Source organism: Raphanus sativus, chromosome 6 (assembly GCF_000801105.2).
Source record: "Raphanus sativus cultivar WK10039 chromosome 6, ASM80110v3, whole genome shotgun sequence".
Classification (NCBI taxonomy): Eukaryota; Viridiplantae; Streptophyta; class Magnoliopsida; order Brassicales; family Brassicaceae; genus Raphanus; species Raphanus sativus.
This window is the reverse complement of record NC_079516.1, coordinates 29905420-29925537: the sequence shown is the minus strand read 5'-3', so window position 1 is coordinate 29925537 and position 20118 is coordinate 29905420. Positions and strand designations below refer to the sequence as shown.

The window sequence follows — 20118 nt, the reverse complement described above, 5'->3', positions numbered from 1 at the left end:
TTGTCCTTCGACAAGAGAACCAAATCCTTGGCGAAACCAGCAACAAACAAAAATGGTTCTGAACTAAGGTTCGACCTGTGGCTTCTCTTAGAACTCCTCGCGATGGTGGTGGAGCGTCTCGCCGACCCGTCGCCACGAGTAACGAGCCCGATAGTCGAGAGACCGCTCATGGCGTGACCCGGGTGCAAGTGGATAGTGATTCTGATACGGAAGACGAAGAATATTCACCTGACGATCCCGTGATCTCAGATCCGGCACTAGCTGCCTACCTTGAAAGGGTGGTCTCCGAGAGGTCCGGTACCATCCAATCTATGGTAGAAAGGCTTCCAAGGTAGCTCCCCATATCCGGAGAAGCAATCCCGGGTCCTACTCCGTTACACCTTTCGTGGAAGAGATTGCCTCGGTGGAGATACCGCGCAAGTTCTCCTTCCCGAGTATAAAGATGTACGAAGGTACCGGAGATCCCGACAATCACGTTGTTCAGTACAAGCAACGTATGCTAGCCGTAGCGATTCCTAGAGAAGCAAGGGAAGCTACCATGTGTAAATGATTTGGGTCAACCCTAACCGGTCCTGCTCTTCAATGGTATATTAACCTCCCTACCAAGTCCATTAGGTCATTTGCAATCTAGAGAGAAACTAGCCGCAATCTAGAGAGAAACTCGGATGATCTCTACGAGGTCTAGAGAGAAACTCGGATGATCTCTACGAGGTCCTCTAGCATAGGAACGATCCATTGCATTCCTACATAGCACGCTTCAACCAAGAGAAGGTGGCCATCCCCGAATGCAACGCTGATACGGCCATCTCAGCCTTTAAAAGGGGTCTACTCCTGAAAGGAGATCTCTACAAAGAGTTGACTAAGTACAAGTGTAGGACTATGGAAGATGTCCTATCTCGTGCTTGGCTCAGGTTAGATGGGAGGAAGACGTTGCAAGCAGGGCGAAAGCTTACCCGAAACACGATCCGAAGTCCTCAAAGCCTACTAGGAACCATCGCGACGAGGCCTTCCACCCTAAGCCTGCGAAGGAGACAAGCAATCCAGGCAGGGGCAGATATCAAAATCATCCTTTGCCTAGATCCAAAGGAATGATGGTGTCTACGTGGCCCGATATCTCTCATCTTACGATGACGAAGCTAGAGCTGATCGGTGTTCTACCGCAAATGGGTCCGCAAGTCAAATGACCCTCCAAGATGAAGGCCTCAGATGCTAACCGGAATCCCAAACGATGGTGCGAGTTCCATAGCGATCACGGCCACACCACGGATGATTGCATAGCCCTGAAGAGAGAAGTCGCCGAGCTTCTCAAGAGAGGTCATCTGAGGGAATTCCTCTCGGACAAGGCCAAGAACCTTTTGAATAAAGAAGGTCCCGGTCTTCCTACTGAAGCAGCTCTCGCATTGCCACCACAGGAAGACCGGGTTATCCATGTCATCTCAGGCGGATCAGAAGTAAGTGGAATCAGCAGTGCTAGGAACGGCCAAGAGGCCGAAGGTCCCAAGCGCCTACTCCTAGGAAAAGAAAATATCAGCTTCACCGCAAAGGAGCAAGAGAAGGTCCTAGCTCTTCACCACGACGCCCTTGTCATTTCACTTACCATAGCAAATTTCTTGGTTAAGCGAATACTAGTGGACAACGGGAGCTCCAGCAACATTATCTTCCACTCAGCCTACGCCGATCTAGAGTTGGAACCTAAGGCCCTGACAAGAAAGGTGACCCCTCTCGTAGGCTTCAGCGGGGAGGTAAAGCAGACCTTAGGGGAGGTCCTTCTCCCAGTATATGCCGAGGGAATAAACCAGGCCACGAAGTTCTTAGTCGTCGACTGCCCTTCGTCCTATAACGTGATATTAGGGAGGCCCTGGATCCATGACATGGGAGCCGTACCCTCGACTCTCCATCAGCTGGTCAAGTTTCCGACTCCCTGGGGCATTAAAGCGATCAAGGGGGACCATGAGAATTCGAGGTCCTGCTACCAGACCACCCTAGAGGGGAGACCCAAGTCTTATAGCAATTATAAAAGAAGCTTCCGGCCATGCATACCGAAGAGCCGGAAGTGGAAGATATGGATGAGGTTCCCATGGTGGAAGGAAATCCGGAATGAAACCTGAAGATAGGCTCCAAGCTCCCCGAAGGGCTTAGGCGGAGATTGGTCGACTTCTTGAGGTCCAACTCCGATTGCTTCGCTTGGTCCCATGAGGACATGCATGGGATTGATCCCGATGTTATCATGAACAAGCTTCAAGTGGATACAATGCATCCCCTTGCCAGACAGAAGAGGAGGAAGTCCGCCCCTGAAAGGGACGAAATCATCAACGAAGAGGTCAAGAACCTACTCGACACCGGATTCATACGGGAAGTACAATACCCGGAATGACTAGCTAATGTGGTGGTTGTGAGGAAGAAAAATGGGAAGTGGAGAGTCTGCATCGACTTCACGGACCTTAACAAGTCATGTCCTAAGGACCCGTTTCCCTTACCTCATATCGACAAGCTAGTCGATGCAACCGCTGCTCACCAATTAATGAGCTTCATGGATGCATTCTCCGGATACAATCAGATCCTAATGCATCCGGACGATCAAGAGAAGACCTCATTCATGACATCCCAGGGCATCTACTGCTACAAGGTCATGCCTTTTGGATTGAAGAATGCCGGTTCCACCTATCAAAGAATCTTCAACATGATGTTCGCCGACCGACCAGATAGGGTAGACCACGGAGGTTTATATCGATGATATGCTGGTAAAATCCCTAGGCGCCGAAGATCATATCTCGCATCTTCAATAGGAATTCACCACTCTCGGGAGGTATAATATGAAGCTCAACCCCTCGAAATGCTCATTCGGGGTAAGCTTTGGGAAGTTCCTTGGGTATATAGTCACCCACAGGGGTATTAAAGCCAACCCAGAGCAGGTAAGGGCAATCCAAGTGATACCTTCCCCTCGTAATGTGAAGGAGATCCAGAGATTGACGGGTAGGATGGCCGCCTTGAGCAGGTTCTGTTGGGGAAAAATATCCAGACATAAATTTTCTCCAGCTTCCGGATAGGCCCTCGACTTCCGGACCCTTGCCCAAGAAGGAACTAGGGACCAACCTCTGCCATAGGTCCGACCCCCTTGATCGGATCGACCCTTGAAGCAAAATAGAAGTTTTCCGCCTAAGGGAAAACTTCCATTTTTCCGATTATGGAAGAGTTCTATTACTTGAAGCCGACATTTACAAATATAAAAGGGGAGCCCAAACCCTAGAATAAGGGATCGACGTTTCGAGACTAGAAGATTAGAGTTTAGGCGACAAAGACTAGGGTTTATACACCACCACGTTGTAGTCCCGAATCAATACTCAATAACATCTTCTAGTTTACGATTTCTTGTCTCATATACAATCTTTTCTAGTTTTCTGTAGTACTAAAGCGATCCTATCACAAAAATACCATAACAGTTTGGCGCTATAAGGAGGGGAGTAATCCAACTACGTGACGATGGCACTAGAGGACAGTACTAACTATGCAGAGATGACCCCGAGGGAGATCGAACTCCTCAACCGGCTCGAGATTCTTCAAAGTCAGGTTACCGATCTTCACAAAGCTCGGGAGACCACACCCGGAGGTCATGAACTTCTTCTAGAAGTTCAAACCCTAAAAGACCAACTTGGAGAACACTCCAAGCAGCTGCAGCAGAGCGCCGAGAAGCTAGACGCCATAGAAGCAGAGAACCTTGTCCTTCGACAAGAAAACCAGACCCTCGGTGAAACCAGTAATAAGCGAAAACGGTTCCAAACTAAGGTTCGACCTATGGCTTCGCTCAACACTCCACGCGACGGTGAAAGAGCATCTCACCGACCCGTCTCCACTAACAATGAACCCGAGGGACGAGAAGTCGCTCACGATGCGACCCGAGTGCAAGTGGATAGCGATTCCGATGAGGAAGACGAAGAGTATTCACCCGATGATCCCGCGATCTCAGACCCGGCTCTAGCCGCCTATCTAGAAAGAGTGGTTTCCGAAAGGTTCGGCACCATTCAATCTATGGTAGAAAGGCTCCCAGGGGTAGCTCCCCCTATACGGAGGAGTAATCCAGGGTCCTACTCCGACACACCTTTCGTAGAGGAGATTGCTTCGGTGGAGATGCCACGCAAGTTCTCCTTCCCAAGCATAAAGATGTACGAAGGTACATAAGATCCAGACAATCACATTGCTCAGTTTGAGCAACACATGCTAGCCGTAGCGATTCCCCGGGATGCACAGGAAGCTACCATGTGCAAGAGATTCGGATCGACCTTGACTGGCCCTGCTCTCTAGTGGTACATCAATCTTCCTACCAAGTCCATCAAGTCCTTTGCAGCCCTTAGCGACAAGTTCGTAGAACAATTCGCTAGTAGTCGCAATCTAGAGAAAAACTCAGATGACCTCTATGAAGTCCTCCAGCATAGGAACGAACCCCTTCGCTCCTACATAGCACACTTCAACCAAGAGAAGGTGGCTATCCCTAAGTGCAACGCTGATACGGCTATCTCGACCTTCAATCGGGGTCTACTACCGGAGGGAGATCTCTCAAAGGAGCTGATTAAATACAAGTGCAGGACTATGGAGGACGTATTGTCTCGTGCTTGGGCTCAAGTAAGATGGGAAGAGGATGTTGCAAGTAGGGCCAAGACCTATCCAAATTATGATCAGAAGTCCTCAAAGCCAACTAGGAACGATCGGGATGAGCCCTCTCATCCCAAGTCCGCTAGGGAGACTAGCAATCCGAGCAGGGGCAGATATCAACATCGCCCTTTACCTAGATCCGAAGGAATGATGGTATCCACATAGCCCGATATCTCTCATCCTGCGATATCTAAGCCGGAGCTAATCGGTGTCCTACGACAAATGGGTCCTCAAGTCAAATGGCCCCATAAGATGAAGGCCTCAGAGGCTAATCGAAACACCAAGCGGTGGTGCGAGTTCCATAGCGACCATGGTCACACTACGGAAGATTGCATAGCCTTGAAGATAGAAGTCGCCGAGCTTCTCAAGAAAGTACACCTAAGGGAGTTCCTCTCAGACAAGGCCAAGAACCTTCTGAATAAAGAAGGTCCCGGTCTCCCTATCGAAGCAGCTCCCGCATTACCACCACAGCAAGACAGGGTGATCCATGTCATCTCAGGCAGATCGGAAGTAAGCGGAATCAGTAGTGCCGCAGCCAAGAGAAGTACTCGCAACGCCAGGAATGGCCAAGAGGCCGAGGGTCCTAAGCGCCTACTCCTCGGAGCGGACGAGATCAGCTTCACTGCAAGGGAACAGGAGAGGGTCCTTGCTCCTCATCACGACGCCCTTGTCATTTCACTTACCATAGCGAACTGCTTGGTCAAGCGAATACTGGTCGACAATGGGAGCTCCAACAACATTATCTTTCATTCAGCCTACACCGACCTAGGATTGGAACCTACGTCCCTAACTAGAAAGGCGACTCCCCTTGTAGGTTTCAGTGGAGAGGTAAAGCAAACCTTAGGGGAAGTTCTTATCCCCGTATATACCGAGGGGATAAATCAAGCCACGAAGTTGAGACTGCTCAAATTACCCTATAGAGCTTACTCTCTCAAATAAGAGGTTCAGCTGTAGTACTTAGGGATCGAATCACGAGGAGCTAGGTAACCAATTAAATCTAATCAATTAATCAATCCTAGGTTAAGTTGGTTTTTATGATGAAATGTAAATGACAATCCTAAAATGAGTAAGGTAGTTGCTCTAACTAACAATATGATAGTTGTTTAAATGATAATGAAGAGTGCTAGAGTTAGGGCTTTTATTCAGGAATGGAGATTTTAATATCTATAAATGCCTAATAAGTTGCTTGCATGATACTAAAGAACTCAGCCGCTTAACACTCAGTGATGTCTCACTGATTCAATAATCTAGATCTATGATCTCAACTGTCATCTGTTGACCAGAAAAAGAGTCGATCGATATCCTTTAGAGATATCGAGCGATACACCTTTTGCAGCGCCGATCGATTGTCCAGTTGGGATATTGATCGACGGCTTCTAGAAATGCCTGGGCGCGAGCCGATAATGAACACTAGGTCTCAAGGAGGGCGGTTAGCTCTTCTCCAAGGAGACAACTAGTTCAAACATATAATTTAAGATATAAGGATCCTAGTGATCTATGCTCTAGTTTTTTTTTTTTTTTTTTGTCGGCTGCCCATCTTTATTAGATCAAGTGGTGGTTAGACGAGCCGGTTCTCCGAGGATCCCCTCCGTCTGACCGGGTCTGATTTATGTGGGTAAAGGTATAGCCTCTATTTCTTGCCTCCTTAGCTAAAGCGTCTGCACGTTCATTCCGATCCCGTGGAATATGAGAAACTCTCACATCCTCAAAACCCTCCTGGAGACTCCGAAACAAGTCGGTCTCTCTCACAAAAGCCGGCCAATCTTCCGGGTTTGTGACCATATCTACTAGGTCCGTACAATCTGTCTCGAACCTCATCGTGGTTATCCTCATGTGCCTAATACATGAAGCTGCCCATAGTAGACCTTCCATCTCAGCATGCAAAGCTGAGAGGGTCCTACTACATGCTCGCAATCCAAAGAATTCAGAGCCCATGTGATCCTTAAAACTCCACCCTAAGCCACTGACGCTGCCATTAGTGATCCATGAAGCATCGATTTGGCATGTCGAGATTCGGGGTGTCCAAGGGGGCGCTGTTTCCATCTCCATAGTGAGGGAGTCATCGAGTTCCTCCTCTACTTCCTCCTTTTCGTTAGCCTTCCTCCAACACTCAGCCTCCAGTGAGGCGTGTTGAAGAGTATCCATCGGGGATACGAATTTCCCATTAAAGAGCTTGTCGTTCCTCACCTTCCAAATGTACCAACAGATCCATGGGACGGTATCGAATTGTGGACTCATGGGAGCCACTTCTTTTCTCCTCCAAAACAGAAAGTTCATGTTTTGGTAGATCTATGCTCTAGTTAGCTACTCTAGAACAAGCATATGGTGCAATCTATTTGATGAATATCACAACTTAGCAATTATAGTTTGGGGCTAATCCCACAAACCTATTTAAATCCTAGATCTAACAAGTAGACTACTCAGACATAGCTAAGCAATTCATAACACAAGATAGGTAAAAGAATTGCATTAGATAGAGAATAGAAAACAAATGGAGTTCAATCACAAATCTCTCAATGATCTTTCAAATCTCTCAAAACATATAAAACTTTAGCTTTCTCTCACACTCTCTGCTTTTCTCTTTGGTTACAAAGGTTTGCTGCCAAAAGCTTGCTTGCCGGCAAAAACACTTAGCAGAAATATTTAAGCATTTCAATTAGGTTAAAAACTCGTCATGGACAATCTCGTAATTTGGTGAAGTCTTGGTGAAGTAGTCGGCTAAACCATTTCGTCCTCGATATCGATCGACAACACTAGATTTGTATCGATCGATTATAATCTTCTAGTACGCGGATCTTCTCAGCTACATCGATCGACAACTCTGGATGAGTATCGATCGATTCTTATCTGAATGTTGACTTCCAACTTGGTCTTGAATGGTCAACTCGGGTGTATTATCTCTTGTACTCCAAAATGCTCCAAAAGCATCACTTTATCACGAAACGCTCTTGAACCTGAAAACATACCTAACAGCCTAGAAAACACATTAGTTATATAATAAAAATACTATTATACCATGGTAGAAAATGGGTGAAATCCATGGTATATGAACTCCCCCGTCTTACTTCTTTGCTTGTCCTCAAGAAAAAACTCAGTAGTCTTTGGAAAAGATTCAAAATATTGAAGTCATCACTCTATGGGTTCGCAATTCATATCTAAACATCCTAATCACAGAAGTTCATTATGCCTTGTCCTAGCTTAGCAACCAAATTCATCTAGTCCACAACTTAGCAAATCTCATTTGACATTTCCCTCTACTAACCTCATTTCTTAACATAAAATAAAAGTGCAGGCTTTACCTTGGGAGTATCGATCAAAGGACACATGGATTCAACTCAAACAAGTATCTGAACACATAGGTAGTCTTCTCTGATCCCTTTCTCCCCTCATCTCTCTTCTCTGAATCTCTTATTAGTTTCAATTTCAATAGGTTTTGATGCCACAAAGGTCATCTAGTATATCTCATTGACATTTTCATTTGTAACTCATACATTTTGACAAAGTGTAGCGAATAATGGAGTCTCAGGTAATTTACCTATCCCTCGTTTCCACAATGTGTGATCATCCCTGAGATTTAGAATAATGGGGTCGCAGCAGACACTCCTACCCCTCTGCCTCTCAAGAAATCATTTCAATCTTTATAACATAAAACTTAGATCTTTGAGATGCCGAAGAGAGAGAAGAAAGAGAACAAGAAACACACAGACTTTTTACCTTCCAGACTTGTAAGAGGATTCCAATCCAGTGATTACCAAGCCCCAAGACAAGCAAATAAATTCAGTATTAGTGTTGGAGGTCAGCTTTGGTTCCTTCAAACAATCTCAGCTAGTGTATATAGGTGACAGGTTGATCCACTTTAGCATCTTTAGTACTATCTGCAATCAGTAAATCTAGAATGGTGCTAAAGAGTGGTTAGATAATCAAGTATAAATCTATATCGATGTCCCCATTTTAGTACTTATGTAAAAAATTATTTTGAAAACATTTTTAATAAAAAACCATAATAAAAACACATATTAGTAAACTTTCCCCCAGACTTAAATTACGCTATCCCAGTGTAACACAGCCGGAGAGAAGTGAAGAAAATAAATCATAAGTACTTAATGTAACAAGATAGAACGACTAAACCTGACCGCGATAGCTGTTAGGGTATTTTTGTGTAGGATCGTTTAAGTGCTACGGAACACTAGAGGATTTGTTTGTAAGAGTTTTAAATCGAGAACAAAGAGATGTTATTGAGTTATTGATTGGGACTACAACGTTTGATGGTGTATGAACCCTAGTTCTAGCCGCCTAAACTCTAATCTCTAAGTCTCGAATTGTCGATCCCTTATTCTAGGGTTTAGGCTCCCCTTTTATAGTTGTAGATGTCGGCTTCAAGTAATAGAACTTTTCCATAATCGGAAAAATGGAAGTTTCCCCTTAGGTAGAAAACTTCTATTTTGCTCCAAGGAGTCGGTCCGATCTAGGGGTCGGACCCGAGGCAGGGGTCGATCCCTGGTATCTTCTTGAGCAAGGGTCCGGAAGTCGAGGACCTATCCGGAAGCTGGAGAAAACTTGTATCTGGATATTTTTCCCCAACAGTTTGCCCCTTATTCCTCGATTTGCTCGTGGAAATCAAAGGGATAACATGTATTTCCTGAGCCTTAGTAGTTTTCTCTTGGGTATCTTATCTTCTCGTAGTGGGTCAGTCCGGGACCCTAAATGGAATCTATGATTTAAGAAGGCTTTTGAATTTCTCGACCCAATCGCTGAAAGATCCTTCGGATCGTCCATAATTACTATTACCTTCACTCTTGGATCTCACTTTCCTTTCGAGGATCGCGTCTTTTCTCCAAGAGATTGGGAAATCCGAGATCCCGGATCGGCGGATTTTCCGAGAAGAACTCCCAACGGCTCTCTATCCTTTTTGTATATATATACTCTCCTCTTCGCGTAACGTCTCCTTAACCCCGAATCTTGCCATTTCTCGTGCCAACTCCCGAAGCTCTTTAATGGCAGAAATGAGCGAATTAGAGAAGAGAGCGAACTCCTTGTCATCCGGATCCAGCAGCCCACTGTCCCGCCGTACAGACGTGCGAAATCCTTTGTGCCCAGCTCCCCTGTCGTTTGTTTCTTCAGGATCTCCACAAGTGGGTCCCGCATCAATGGTTAGGGAGGACGAGTTATGCGATTGGCGAAAAAAGTATTCCCTTCCTTCTTCCGTCGTTCTTCGCCTTCCCAGACTGTTAGAGCGGGCTTCCGGTGGTATGCCCGAGGAGATTGCTATCTATGAGGCTTTCTTCGAATCGGGCTTCAGAGGCGACATACCATCGTTGACATCGAGTCTCTGCAGGTACTTCCATATTTCTCCATCTCAGCTTAATCCTCCAGCTTGGCGCATCCTCATAGCTATCCAAAACCTTGGAGATGAAGAAGATCTGGTTTTCGGAATTAATGAAGTACTTTTTGCTTATCATCTGGCTTCGATCAATGGGCACGAGGGGCGTTTTCATCTCCGTCCGAGATCGGGGCTTCCCATAGTCGAGGAACTTCCCAAGACTGATCGGAAGGGATTTACTTTTGTGAAGAAATGGCCAGAGAGATATGTTTTCATGACTCTCCCAGGATCCCATTATCGGTGGAACTTCGTAGGTAAGGGGTTTTAGTAGACGCTCTTTCTCACGAGTTCCGATGATGGAATCTATCTGATTTGCATTCCCCCTTATTTTCTTTTAGAGGGGACTCACTCAGCTCCCGTCGAGGGTGAACGCAATGTTCTTCAGGTACGGAAGCTTCCCCTCGAGTAACGCCGCGTGACCCATCTTCTTAGTCTGGAGGTCCTGCGCCGTAGCAAGCTATGGGGTAAGTTATTTCTTTGCGACCTACAGGTATTCCTCTCTCACATAATAACTCGCGAAATATCTCTTTTCAGAAGAAAAAAGGGAAGGAGATCCTGAAGATCCAATGGTGGCTTTTAAGAAGGCCACAGATGCCATATCAGCAAGAAGGGACTCATCCAGCAGGAATGCTTCGGGTGATGGAGCCGCGAATGTTGGTAACAAGCGTAGGATGATAATGAGGGATGGCGATTCCTCTCCATCACGAGGCGGCAGGCCTAGGGAAGGTATAAGCACGCGTTCACAGCGACCGTCGCTAACTAGATACCCATCCGGAGGGTTGTCTGACGTGCTGGCTGATTTGAATGCCAACGTGTTCGCAAGGATGCAGGCCCTTCCTTCGGACAAGGACTCCTCTGGGATTATTCAGCAGGTCCAGGGTGAACTTCTTCAAGTGAGATATGGATAGGACCTTGTATTATGAGTCCGCAGTTTATAAGACTTGTTTTCCTATGCAAGTCCTTTCTGATTTGCATCATCTGAAGGACCGAATAGTGGAGGAGGGTTCATCAATGAATCGAGATGAAGTTTCAGAATTAACCCATCCATTGTCTGAGGAGAAGAGTAGGCGTGTCGCGAAGGAACTGGAGCTGAGGGACCTTCAAGCAAAGGTTCGGGCCATCGAGGGTTCAGTAGAAATTGCTTCAGCTGAATCGCTTCAATTGAGTCGAGAGAAGCAGGAGCTGGAGGAGACTATCGTTAAACTTCAAACGGAGGCGGAGACTTCAAAAAAATATGACGACCATGGCTGTGAACGGTGCAAGGATCATCGCCCGTTGGCAAGTAATGAGAGAGTGGCTCAAAGGGAAGGCCCAGAAATGGAACTTGCACAAGGAGTTCTCTCAGTACAAGACGGTGGTTTTGGCTGAAGGAGAACTCGAGGGTACTGAACCTCCCTCCTTTGAAGATGAACTGGCTATTCCAACATCTAGGCGCGGCAGGTCTTAGAGGATATCCGCGCTTTTTGTAATAACGGCCTTTTGGCGGTCCGACCTTGCTAAAACAATGTTTTTCATATGCTTTTCTTGTCCCTTGAATTTTATTGTTGAATAATACCCTTTGCTTTTGTTGCCTTTCACTTTGTTCGTCTTTCGTTCAGAATGGTTCGTAAGACCTTTGAGCACAATCTCCTGGGCGGAGTTTTAGGGTCTAGGACCGGGATCCTCTTGCGGCACCAATACCTCGGGGATACAGCCCTTGCCGAACACATTTTGTATCTTTAGAATACGGGGGCGTCTGGATAGGCTTGTAGACGTGTTGTAAGGGGCGGATCCTCGAAAGGGCTAATAATATGAGGGGGACGGACCATATGGGGGAGCTTACTCCTTATGAGGTTTGGATCTTTGTAGGGATTGACCCCTTGGATGGATACCAATGTCTAGGAACTGGATCCTGAAATGATTAAAAAGCGTTAGATCGTGTAATCCATTATTAAAAACCTGAGTTTTAGATTTGGAACGAATGATCCTTGCTTGGAACTCTAGAGTTCTAGCTTGGTTTGAACCCTGAGGTTCTTGAGCCTTGGAACCCAGAAGTTCTTAAGGTCTTGAACCCTGAGGTCCCTTACCTAGGCCCGAAGGCCGTTTTATTGAACTCAAAGGTTTGCTCGTTGAACCCTGAGGTTTTCTGAGTGTTGGGGTTTAATCTTTAGATCCGGGGACCATGATTAAACCCTATGGATACCTCGAACCCGGAGGTTGATGCTTTTGAACCATGAGGTTCTTGGCAAACCCGAAGGTTGGTATTTAGGATTCGAAGATCCTTGAACCCTGAGGTTCTTACTAGATCCGGAGATCAGTTAGACCCGAAGGCCCTTGATCGACCCTTAGGTGATCTAGAATCCGGAGATTCTATACAGACCCGGAGGCTGCATTGAACCCTGAGGTTCTTTTATAGACCCGGAGGCCGTACTAAACCCGGAGGTTATTATATAGAACCTGAGGCCGTATTGAACCCGGAGGTTCGTCATAGACGCTGAGGCCGTATGCGTTATGGGAGGTTTGTGATCGTATTCTGCTCCCCATGGGGGAACCACTACCGATATGTTATTGAGAAACCACACTCTACCACCCGGAGGTATAGGCCACTCTCGTGAATCTCAATGCTGCACTCTACCTTTCTGCAGAAAAGGTCACGCTCAGACTTACTGTAGTCTAGCGTGGGCCTGCCCCGCAGAGCGACTTCACACCAGACACACTACTTTCCACGTCTGGATAAGTATTAAATTTTGGTGCTAACCGGTATTTTCGCACATTTGCTCCCTGCATATCAGCCGTCAGCATCTGATTACAGTACTTTGCAGTGTACGTCATGCCCCCTGCGTGTATTTAGCTCGTAGCGTCTTTAACACAGGGTTTGGGTAGCACTAGTACGGTGGTCCCCACGTAACTCTTGGACTTATAGCCTTTACGCAGGGCCCGAGGTGCAGACAATGTAATAGGGTTGATCAGACCAGTTCCTTATATGTCATATACCCATGTGAGTAGTCTCACTAGTGTATATAGGGTTTGCTGAGGTCTAAGATCCCTTAAGACCTGACCTAGCTAGTATGCCCCTTTAAGTACATTGGAATTCCTGTAACCCCTTTAGCCGTAACTAATAATGTATTTTATAAGCTTAGTCCGGAGACGTTATCGCATACATAGGAGTAGGAAACCAGTGTACTTAAATATATCATAATAATAGTAGTAGTATATAAAGCTTGATCCGGGGACCTTACTTTAGAAGTGATAGAATTTGAGGTGTAAGGCATTTCAGCAGTTGGGTTGGACCTTACCGTTGCTGTCTTCCAGCTTATAGGCTCCTGCCCCTTGCACCTCTATTACCTTATAGGGACCTTCCCATCCAGGAGCGAGTTTTCCGGCTGATTTGTCCCTTGTGTGGTCACAGACTCGCCTTAGGACCCAATCCCCTTTCTGGAAGGTTCTGGATCTGACCTTTTTGTTCTAGCTCTTGGCGACTTTCAATTGGTAGTATGCATTTCTAAGGCGGGCCGCCTCCCTCTTTTCGTCGAGTAGGTCTAGACTGAGGGACATTAGCTCGTTATTCTCCTCCTAGAAAAGGAATTCAGAGACCGTAGTCCTTACGTGCACCTCTGTGGGTATCACCGCATCAGCACCATAGACAAGGGAGAAGGGAGTCTCCTGGGTAGCCGTCTTCGGGGTTGTCCGATAGGCCCAGAGTACTCCGTGTAGCTCTTCTACCATCGCCCATGGGCGTCTTCCAGGTGCTTCTTGAGCATGTTCACCACTGTCTTGCTAGTGGATTCGGCTTGGCCGTTAGATTGAAGGTGTCGTGGTGCTGAGTAGGAGAGCTTAATGTTCCAGTCCTTGCAGAACTTTCGGAAGTTATAGCTTGTGAACTGGGGTCCGTTTTCTGTTACGATCTCATGGGGAGTTCCGAAGCGTGTGATCAAGTTAATTCATAGGAATTTCCTTATTTGGAGATCCGTTATCTTGGCTAGTGCTTCAGCTTCCACCCATTTGGTGAAATAGTCTGTCACGACTAGGAGAAAAATCTTTTGCCCCGGTGCCATAGGGAACTTTCCTACGATGTCCATGCCCCATTTTCGGAAGGGCCAAGGAGAACTCAAGGATTTGAGGTTCTCTGGTGGAAGGTTGGAGATTGGCACATGCTTCTGGCATTGGCTACAGAACTTGGCTTGTTTGAGGAAGTCCCTCGCCATGGTTGGCCAATAGTATCCTTCCCTTCTAGCTCTGAGTACCAGGCTCCGACCACTAAAATGGGAACCACATTCTCCTTCGTGAAGCTCTTCTAGTATCCTGGTGGCTTCTCTAGGGGTAAGACACAGTAGGTAGGGTCCTGAGAAGGATCTCCGGTACAGTTTTCCTTCAGAAAAGCAATACCTTGCAGCTTGGCGCCTTATCTTCCGACTTTTGTCTCGATCTTCAGGGAAGGTGTCATGCCTTAGATAGTTGATGATCAGCGTCATCCAGGTCTCTCTTTCGCCTACCACAGATATTTCTTCAGGTTTCGCCTCCTTTTCGGTCGCGGGCCATTGGAGTACCAGTAGTGGGATGCTCATATGATTCGTGGTTTATAGGGCAGACCCTAGTTTAGCTAGAGCGTCGGCCTGGGAGTTATGTTCCCTAGGGATCTTGGTGAGCTTACAATGTCGGAACCTATCGAGTAGTCGCTTAGCCACGGATAGGTATCTGATCATGCTCGGATCTTTGCCTTGATAGTCTCCTTGGACTTGGCTTATGATCAGTTGTGAGTCGCTGAAGACCTGGATATCTTCCACCCCCATCTGTTTGGCGAGTGTCAGCCCTGCTATTAGGGCTTCATACTCAGCTTCGTTGTTCGTTGCTTTGAAGTTGTAACGTACGGCCCTTGAGGCTGATTCCCCCGTGGGGGAAGTTAGGACCAGTCCCACGCCTGCGCCCCTTACGCTTACTAGACCCATCAACGTACAGTGTCCATTCGCCTTTCTCCCCTTCGCTATCACGAAGCTTTACCTCTTGTTCTAGGGCTGGAAGCATGGCAGGAGAGAATTCAGCTATGAAATCTGCCAGGACTTGCGATTTGATGGTTGTTGCAGGCCGGAAGATCACGTCGTATTCCCCCAGCTCTATAGCCCATTTAGCTAGTCGTCCTGACACTTCTGGCTTATGCAGAACTGCATTGATGGGGAAGGAGGTAACCACCACGATTTGATGAACCTGGAAGTAAGGGCGTAGCTTTCGAGCAGCGTTAACTAAAGCAAGGGCCAGCTTCTCGAGGTGACTATAGCAGGTCTCCGCGTCTAGTAAAGACTTGCTCACGTAGTAGATAGGGCGTTTTTTTCTTCCTTCTTCCCTTACTAGGACCGCACTGACCACGTGTTCCGATACCGCCAAATAGAGTAACAGGACCTCACCTTCCAAGGATTTTGAGAGGAGAGGTGGAGTAGTGAGATAGGCTTTGAGATCGGATAGGGCTTGCTAACATTTCTTAATCCATTGGAAGTCCTTGGGGTCCTTCAAGGTTTCGAAGAAGACATGCGACTTGTCCGATAGCCTAGAGATAAACCTGCTCAAAGCAGCCATCCTTCCTGTCAGCCTTTGCACTTCCTTGACGTTGCGAGGTGAAGGTATCACCTGGATCGCTCTCACCTGCTCTGGGTTTGCTTCAATGCCTCTGTGGGTGACTATGTACCCTAAGAACTTTCCAGAGCTTACTCCGAATGAGCACTTTGAAGGGTTTAGCTTCATGTTGTACCTCCTGAGAGTGGTGAAGGCTTGTTGAAGGTGTGAGATGTGGTCTTCGGCGTCTAGGGACTTTACTAACATGTCATCAATGTAGACTTCCATGGTCTGCCCTATCTGATCGCGAACATCATGTTGACAAGCCTTTGGTAGGTCGAGCCGGCGTTCTTCAATCCGAAAGGCATAGCCTTGAGTACCTCATGAGGTCATGAACGAGGTCTTCTCTTGATCGTCAGGGTGCATTAGGATCTGGTTATATCCAGAGAACGCATCCATGAAACTCATCAGCTCGTGACCAGTCGTTGCGTCGACTAGCTTGTCGATGTGAGGCAGAGGGAAAGGATCTTTAGGATGGGACTTATTAAGGTCCGTGAAATCGATACAGACTCTCCACATCCCATTCTTCTTCCTGACGACCACCACATTGGCTAGCCATTCCGGGTATTGCACCTCTCGTATGAATCCAGCATCTAGTAGGTTCTTGACCTCTTCGTTGATTATCTCGTCCCTTTTAGGAGCAAATTTTCTCCTCTTCTGTCTGACAGGAGGATGCATTGGATCCACCTTGAGTTGATGCATGATAACATCAGGATCAATTGCAGGCATGTCTTCGTGAGACCAGGCGAAGCAATCGGAGTTGGATCTTAAGAAATCGACCAGTCTCCTTCTCAAGCCTTCCGGAAGCTTGGAGCCTATCTTTAAATTTTGGCTCGAGTTCCCTTCTGTGAGCGGGACCTCATCCATTTCTTCCACTTCCGGCTCTTCGGTATGTGGGTCCGGAAGTTTCTTCTGTAATTGCTATAAGACCTGAGTCTTTCCCCTAAGGGTAGTCTGATAGCAAGACCTAGCATTCTCTTGATCCCCCTTGACCGCTCTGATGCCCCAAGGGGTTGGGAACTTGACCAGCTGGTGCAAAGTTGAAGGTACGGCTCCCATGTCATGGATCCAAGGCCTTCCCAATATCACGTTGTATGATGAGGGACAGTCGACGACCAGGAACTTCGTGGTTTGGTTTACCCCTTCGGCATACACGGGAAGAAGGACTTCTCCTAAGGTTTGTTTCACTTCTCCACTGAAGCCTACGAGGGGAGTTGCCTTTCTGGTTAGAGCTGTAGGTTCCAAACCCAGGTCGGCGAAGGCCGAATGGAAGATTATGTTGCTAGAGCTCCCATTATCAACTAGTATCCGCTTGACCAAGCAGTTTGCTATGGTAAGTGAAATGACGAGAGCGTCATGATGAGGGGTGAGGACCTTCTCCTGCTCCCTTGCAGTGAAACTGATCTCATCTGTTCCAAGGAGGCGCTTGGGACCCTCGGCCTCTTGGCTGTTCCTGGCATTGCGAGTACTTTTCTTGGCTGCGGCACTGCTAATTCCGCTTACCTCTGATCCGCCTGTGATGACGTGGATCACCCGGTCTTGCTGTGGTGGCAATGCGGGAGCTGCCTCGATAGGGAGACCGGGACCTTCTTTATTTAGAAGGTTCTTGGCTTTATCCGAGAGGAACTCCCGTAGGTAGCCTTTCTTGAGGAGCTCGGCGACTTCCATCTTTAGGGCTATGCAATCCTCTGTAGTATGACCATGGTCACTATGGAACTCACACCATCGCTTGGGGTTTCGATTAGCCTCCGCGGCCTTCATCTTAGGAGGCCACTTGACTTGAGGACCCATTTGTCGTAAGACACCGATCAGCTCCGGTTTGGATATCGCAAGATGGGAGATGTCAGGCAAAGTAGACACCATCATTGTGAGGGATTAAACTCACCACCTAGATTTTAGATCAGGTTTAAGGTTTAGGAAAGGTTAGGGAAAGATAACGCGGGCTGAATCCCGTAATAACTTGTTGAATGAACTTCGATTTGTATTGATAATATGGTAAAAGAATGGTTACAAAAGATGTTTCTCTTGATGATTACAAAGATAACAAAATGCTTAAAAGATGAAGTGATCAATCGTGAAAATGAATAAGGGTTGAATCCCCCTCTTTCTTGATTTGCTTTATCTTTAAATAGCCTCAGGTCCCGCTTGATCGTCGCCAACTGGTTCCCGAGATCTTCTCCGTTTATCGAGGGATCCGCAACAGCTCCCTTTGACCGGGTCCTGCGCTCCTTCTTGTTACGACGTGAGCTTTCTCTTCTTCGTGACCTCCTCAAAGGTCGCCTTTAGCTTCCAGCCTCCGGCTCCGTATTAGACCTCAGTTTAGGTCCCCGATACGCGTTGGGCTTTGACTCGGCCCAATACTTGTTTTGGTTTTATCATCAGCTAGCGGGCCATATACGGGCCCAACAGTTGCCCCCAGCTTTCGAGATTAGACTTCATTATTCTCGGGAGCTAGACCTAGCCGCCCAACCTAGATCTTATGGTTGAGATAATGATTACTGGCTATCTCAACCATATATATTCTCGCTTGATCGGACGGTTGTAATCTCTCTCTAATTAGATCGACGACTTAGATTAAAGCGAGTTTGAAATTTGATTTCCGATTTTCGAGACGTGATGGGATATAAAGCTGAGAGAATTAACTGCTTGTCTCTCCACTTCCTCCACGCCTCTCGACGGTTTCCAAGGTAATTCACCTCTTTTCCTTTATTTTACTGCGTTTTCTTATTTTTTTTTATTCGCTTCTTGATCGAACTAGTTCTCCATCTTTAACCTCTCTCTGAGATTTCGCCTTAGTCCAATTTCTCTCTTTTGCTTCCTATTTCCCTTTCCTTTTACTATCATGAGTCAAAAAGAAGGTTCCGGCGAGGTTCAAATCTCAGCCTCCGGTGCCCGCATTACGAAGGTCAAGCGGGAAGCCGGTGAAAAGATGACAGAAGCCAAGAAGAAGAAGGTTAAAGACTCGATCGGAGCAAGAGTCAAGAGGATGAAGAAGAAAGGGGGCAAGAGCGCCTCCTCCGGACCTCACTTCCCTTCGCTCTTGAAGAGTCAAGACGTCGTCAATCTTGCTGTTTAAGCTCACGGCCAGAGTGACCTAGCTAGAGCTTGTACCGAAGATGAAACCCCCGAAACCGTTCCGGAGGGTTGGTTTTGTCTTCATGAGCAATAGATTTCAAAGTGTCATCTTAGATTCCCTCTTCCCACCCTCTTGCTAGATCTCCTAGATCATTACCAGCTGGCCCTTTCTCAACTCTGCCCATCGGTTATCCGAGTGATAAATGGGTTCATCACTAGGGCCAAGGAGGAAGGAGTTATCGTGGGGTTGACTGAGCTAATGAGTCTCTTTTCTATAAAGGAGAGTACTTCCAAGGATGGCGGAAGCGGTACCTACTACCTCCCCTGTCGTCCAGGGCTAGGCATCTTTAAGTTCACGGCCAGTGATGATGACTGGCGGAAGAAGTACTTCTATGTCAAGATTGACCCCTCGACGGTTCCTGTAGGCAGTGACCTCAGGACCTCTTGGTCTGACATTTCTGGTTAGGATTTTAGGGATATGTTTGCATGTTTATTTTTGCTTATCGTGATGTGCTAATTGTCTTTTGACTCTTTTTTTGCAGAAATTAAGGACCCTGTCAAGTTGTCTAGTAAACTTACAAGAGCTCTTTACAGGAAGCTGCAGCACAGCCCTAACACTTGGGGAGCTTACACCACTTCGAGAGTTGGGTCAGCTAGGTTTCCTGAACGATACCAGGCGTCCTTCCCTGATTCAGTGACGGTTGCCGGTTTAGAAGGTAACCTTCCCTTAATAATTTCTAACTCTCATTATTCGAATATGTTTTGCGAGATTAATGAATCTTTTTTACGATTCAGTCTCTAAAGATGATTCAGTATTCGAAGTTTCGTCTTGAGCAAGCACTTCCGAGAAGACTCAATCACAGAAGATGCCTATTCAGCCTTCCTTCCGTTCCAGGGGTAGATCGACCAAGGCTGCCAGCTCCTCTAGAGGAAGCGACAAGAACCATGGAGGACCCTTCCTTGACTCTGTGAAGGAAGCTCTTGACGAGGGAGGCTCTGCTCCTGCTAAAGGTGTTGGTTCTTCGGAGCCTAAAGTTCAGGAAGTTGGCCTTCCCTCCGAGGTTCCGATGACTGAAGCTAATCCTCAAATGGCGAGGGATCCTCCAGAATTTGAGCCCCCGAGGAGCAAGAGGTCCCAAATTGACCAGGTTGACAGACCTTCAAGGTCTTCCTCCTTCTCTTCTAGAGGGGGAACCGTTGGCTGGAACTTTGCTCATTCGAAGCCTGGATCGATTTTGGATGATTCGTGGGGTTTGGCTACTCTGATGAGGCATATGAAGAGTACCGGGTGTTCCCTCCCCTCGATCTCCAATCTCACGAACAAGGACGAGTACGTTGATATTGTCCATCACATGGGTCAGGTATGAAGTCTATCTCAACTTTTTAGCTTTACTTTTGGAAGATTTTCACTAAATCGTTTGATTTTTGTAGCT

General features: G+C 47.0%; 3 protein-coding genes across 3 annotated transcripts; 2 read left to right on the top strand and 1 right to left on the bottom strand.

Annotated features, from left to right (window-relative positions):
• Nucleotides 1-1193: 1193 nt before the first annotated feature.
• LOC108807637 (uncharacterized) lies at nt 1194-2108 on the top strand. Its single transcript, XM_056987221.1, has one exon. The coding sequence runs from the start codon at nt 1194-1196 to the stop codon at nt 2106-2108; it is 915 nt and encodes a 304-aa protein (XP_056843201.1).
• Nucleotides 2109-4869: 2761 nt separating this feature from the next.
• LOC130495729 (uncharacterized) lies at nt 4870-5479 on the top strand. Its single transcript, XM_056987220.1, has 2 exons — nt 4870-5346; nt 5462-5479. Exons 1-2 carry the CDS (start codon nt 4870-4872, stop codon nt 5477-5479), a joined length of 495 nt encoding a protein of 164 aa, XP_056843200.1.
• An 11052-nt stretch (nt 5480-16531) lies between these two features.
• LOC130495728 (uncharacterized) lies at nt 16532-17473 on the bottom strand. Its single transcript, XM_056987219.1, has 2 exons — nt 17251-17473; nt 16532-17196 (listed from the first exon to the last, which is right to left on the bottom strand). The coding sequence occupies exons 1-2, from the start codon at nt 17471-17473 to the stop codon at nt 16532-16534; spliced, it is 888 nt and encodes a 295-aa protein (XP_056843199.1).
• Between the last annotated feature and the right edge of the window lie 2645 nt (nt 17474-20118).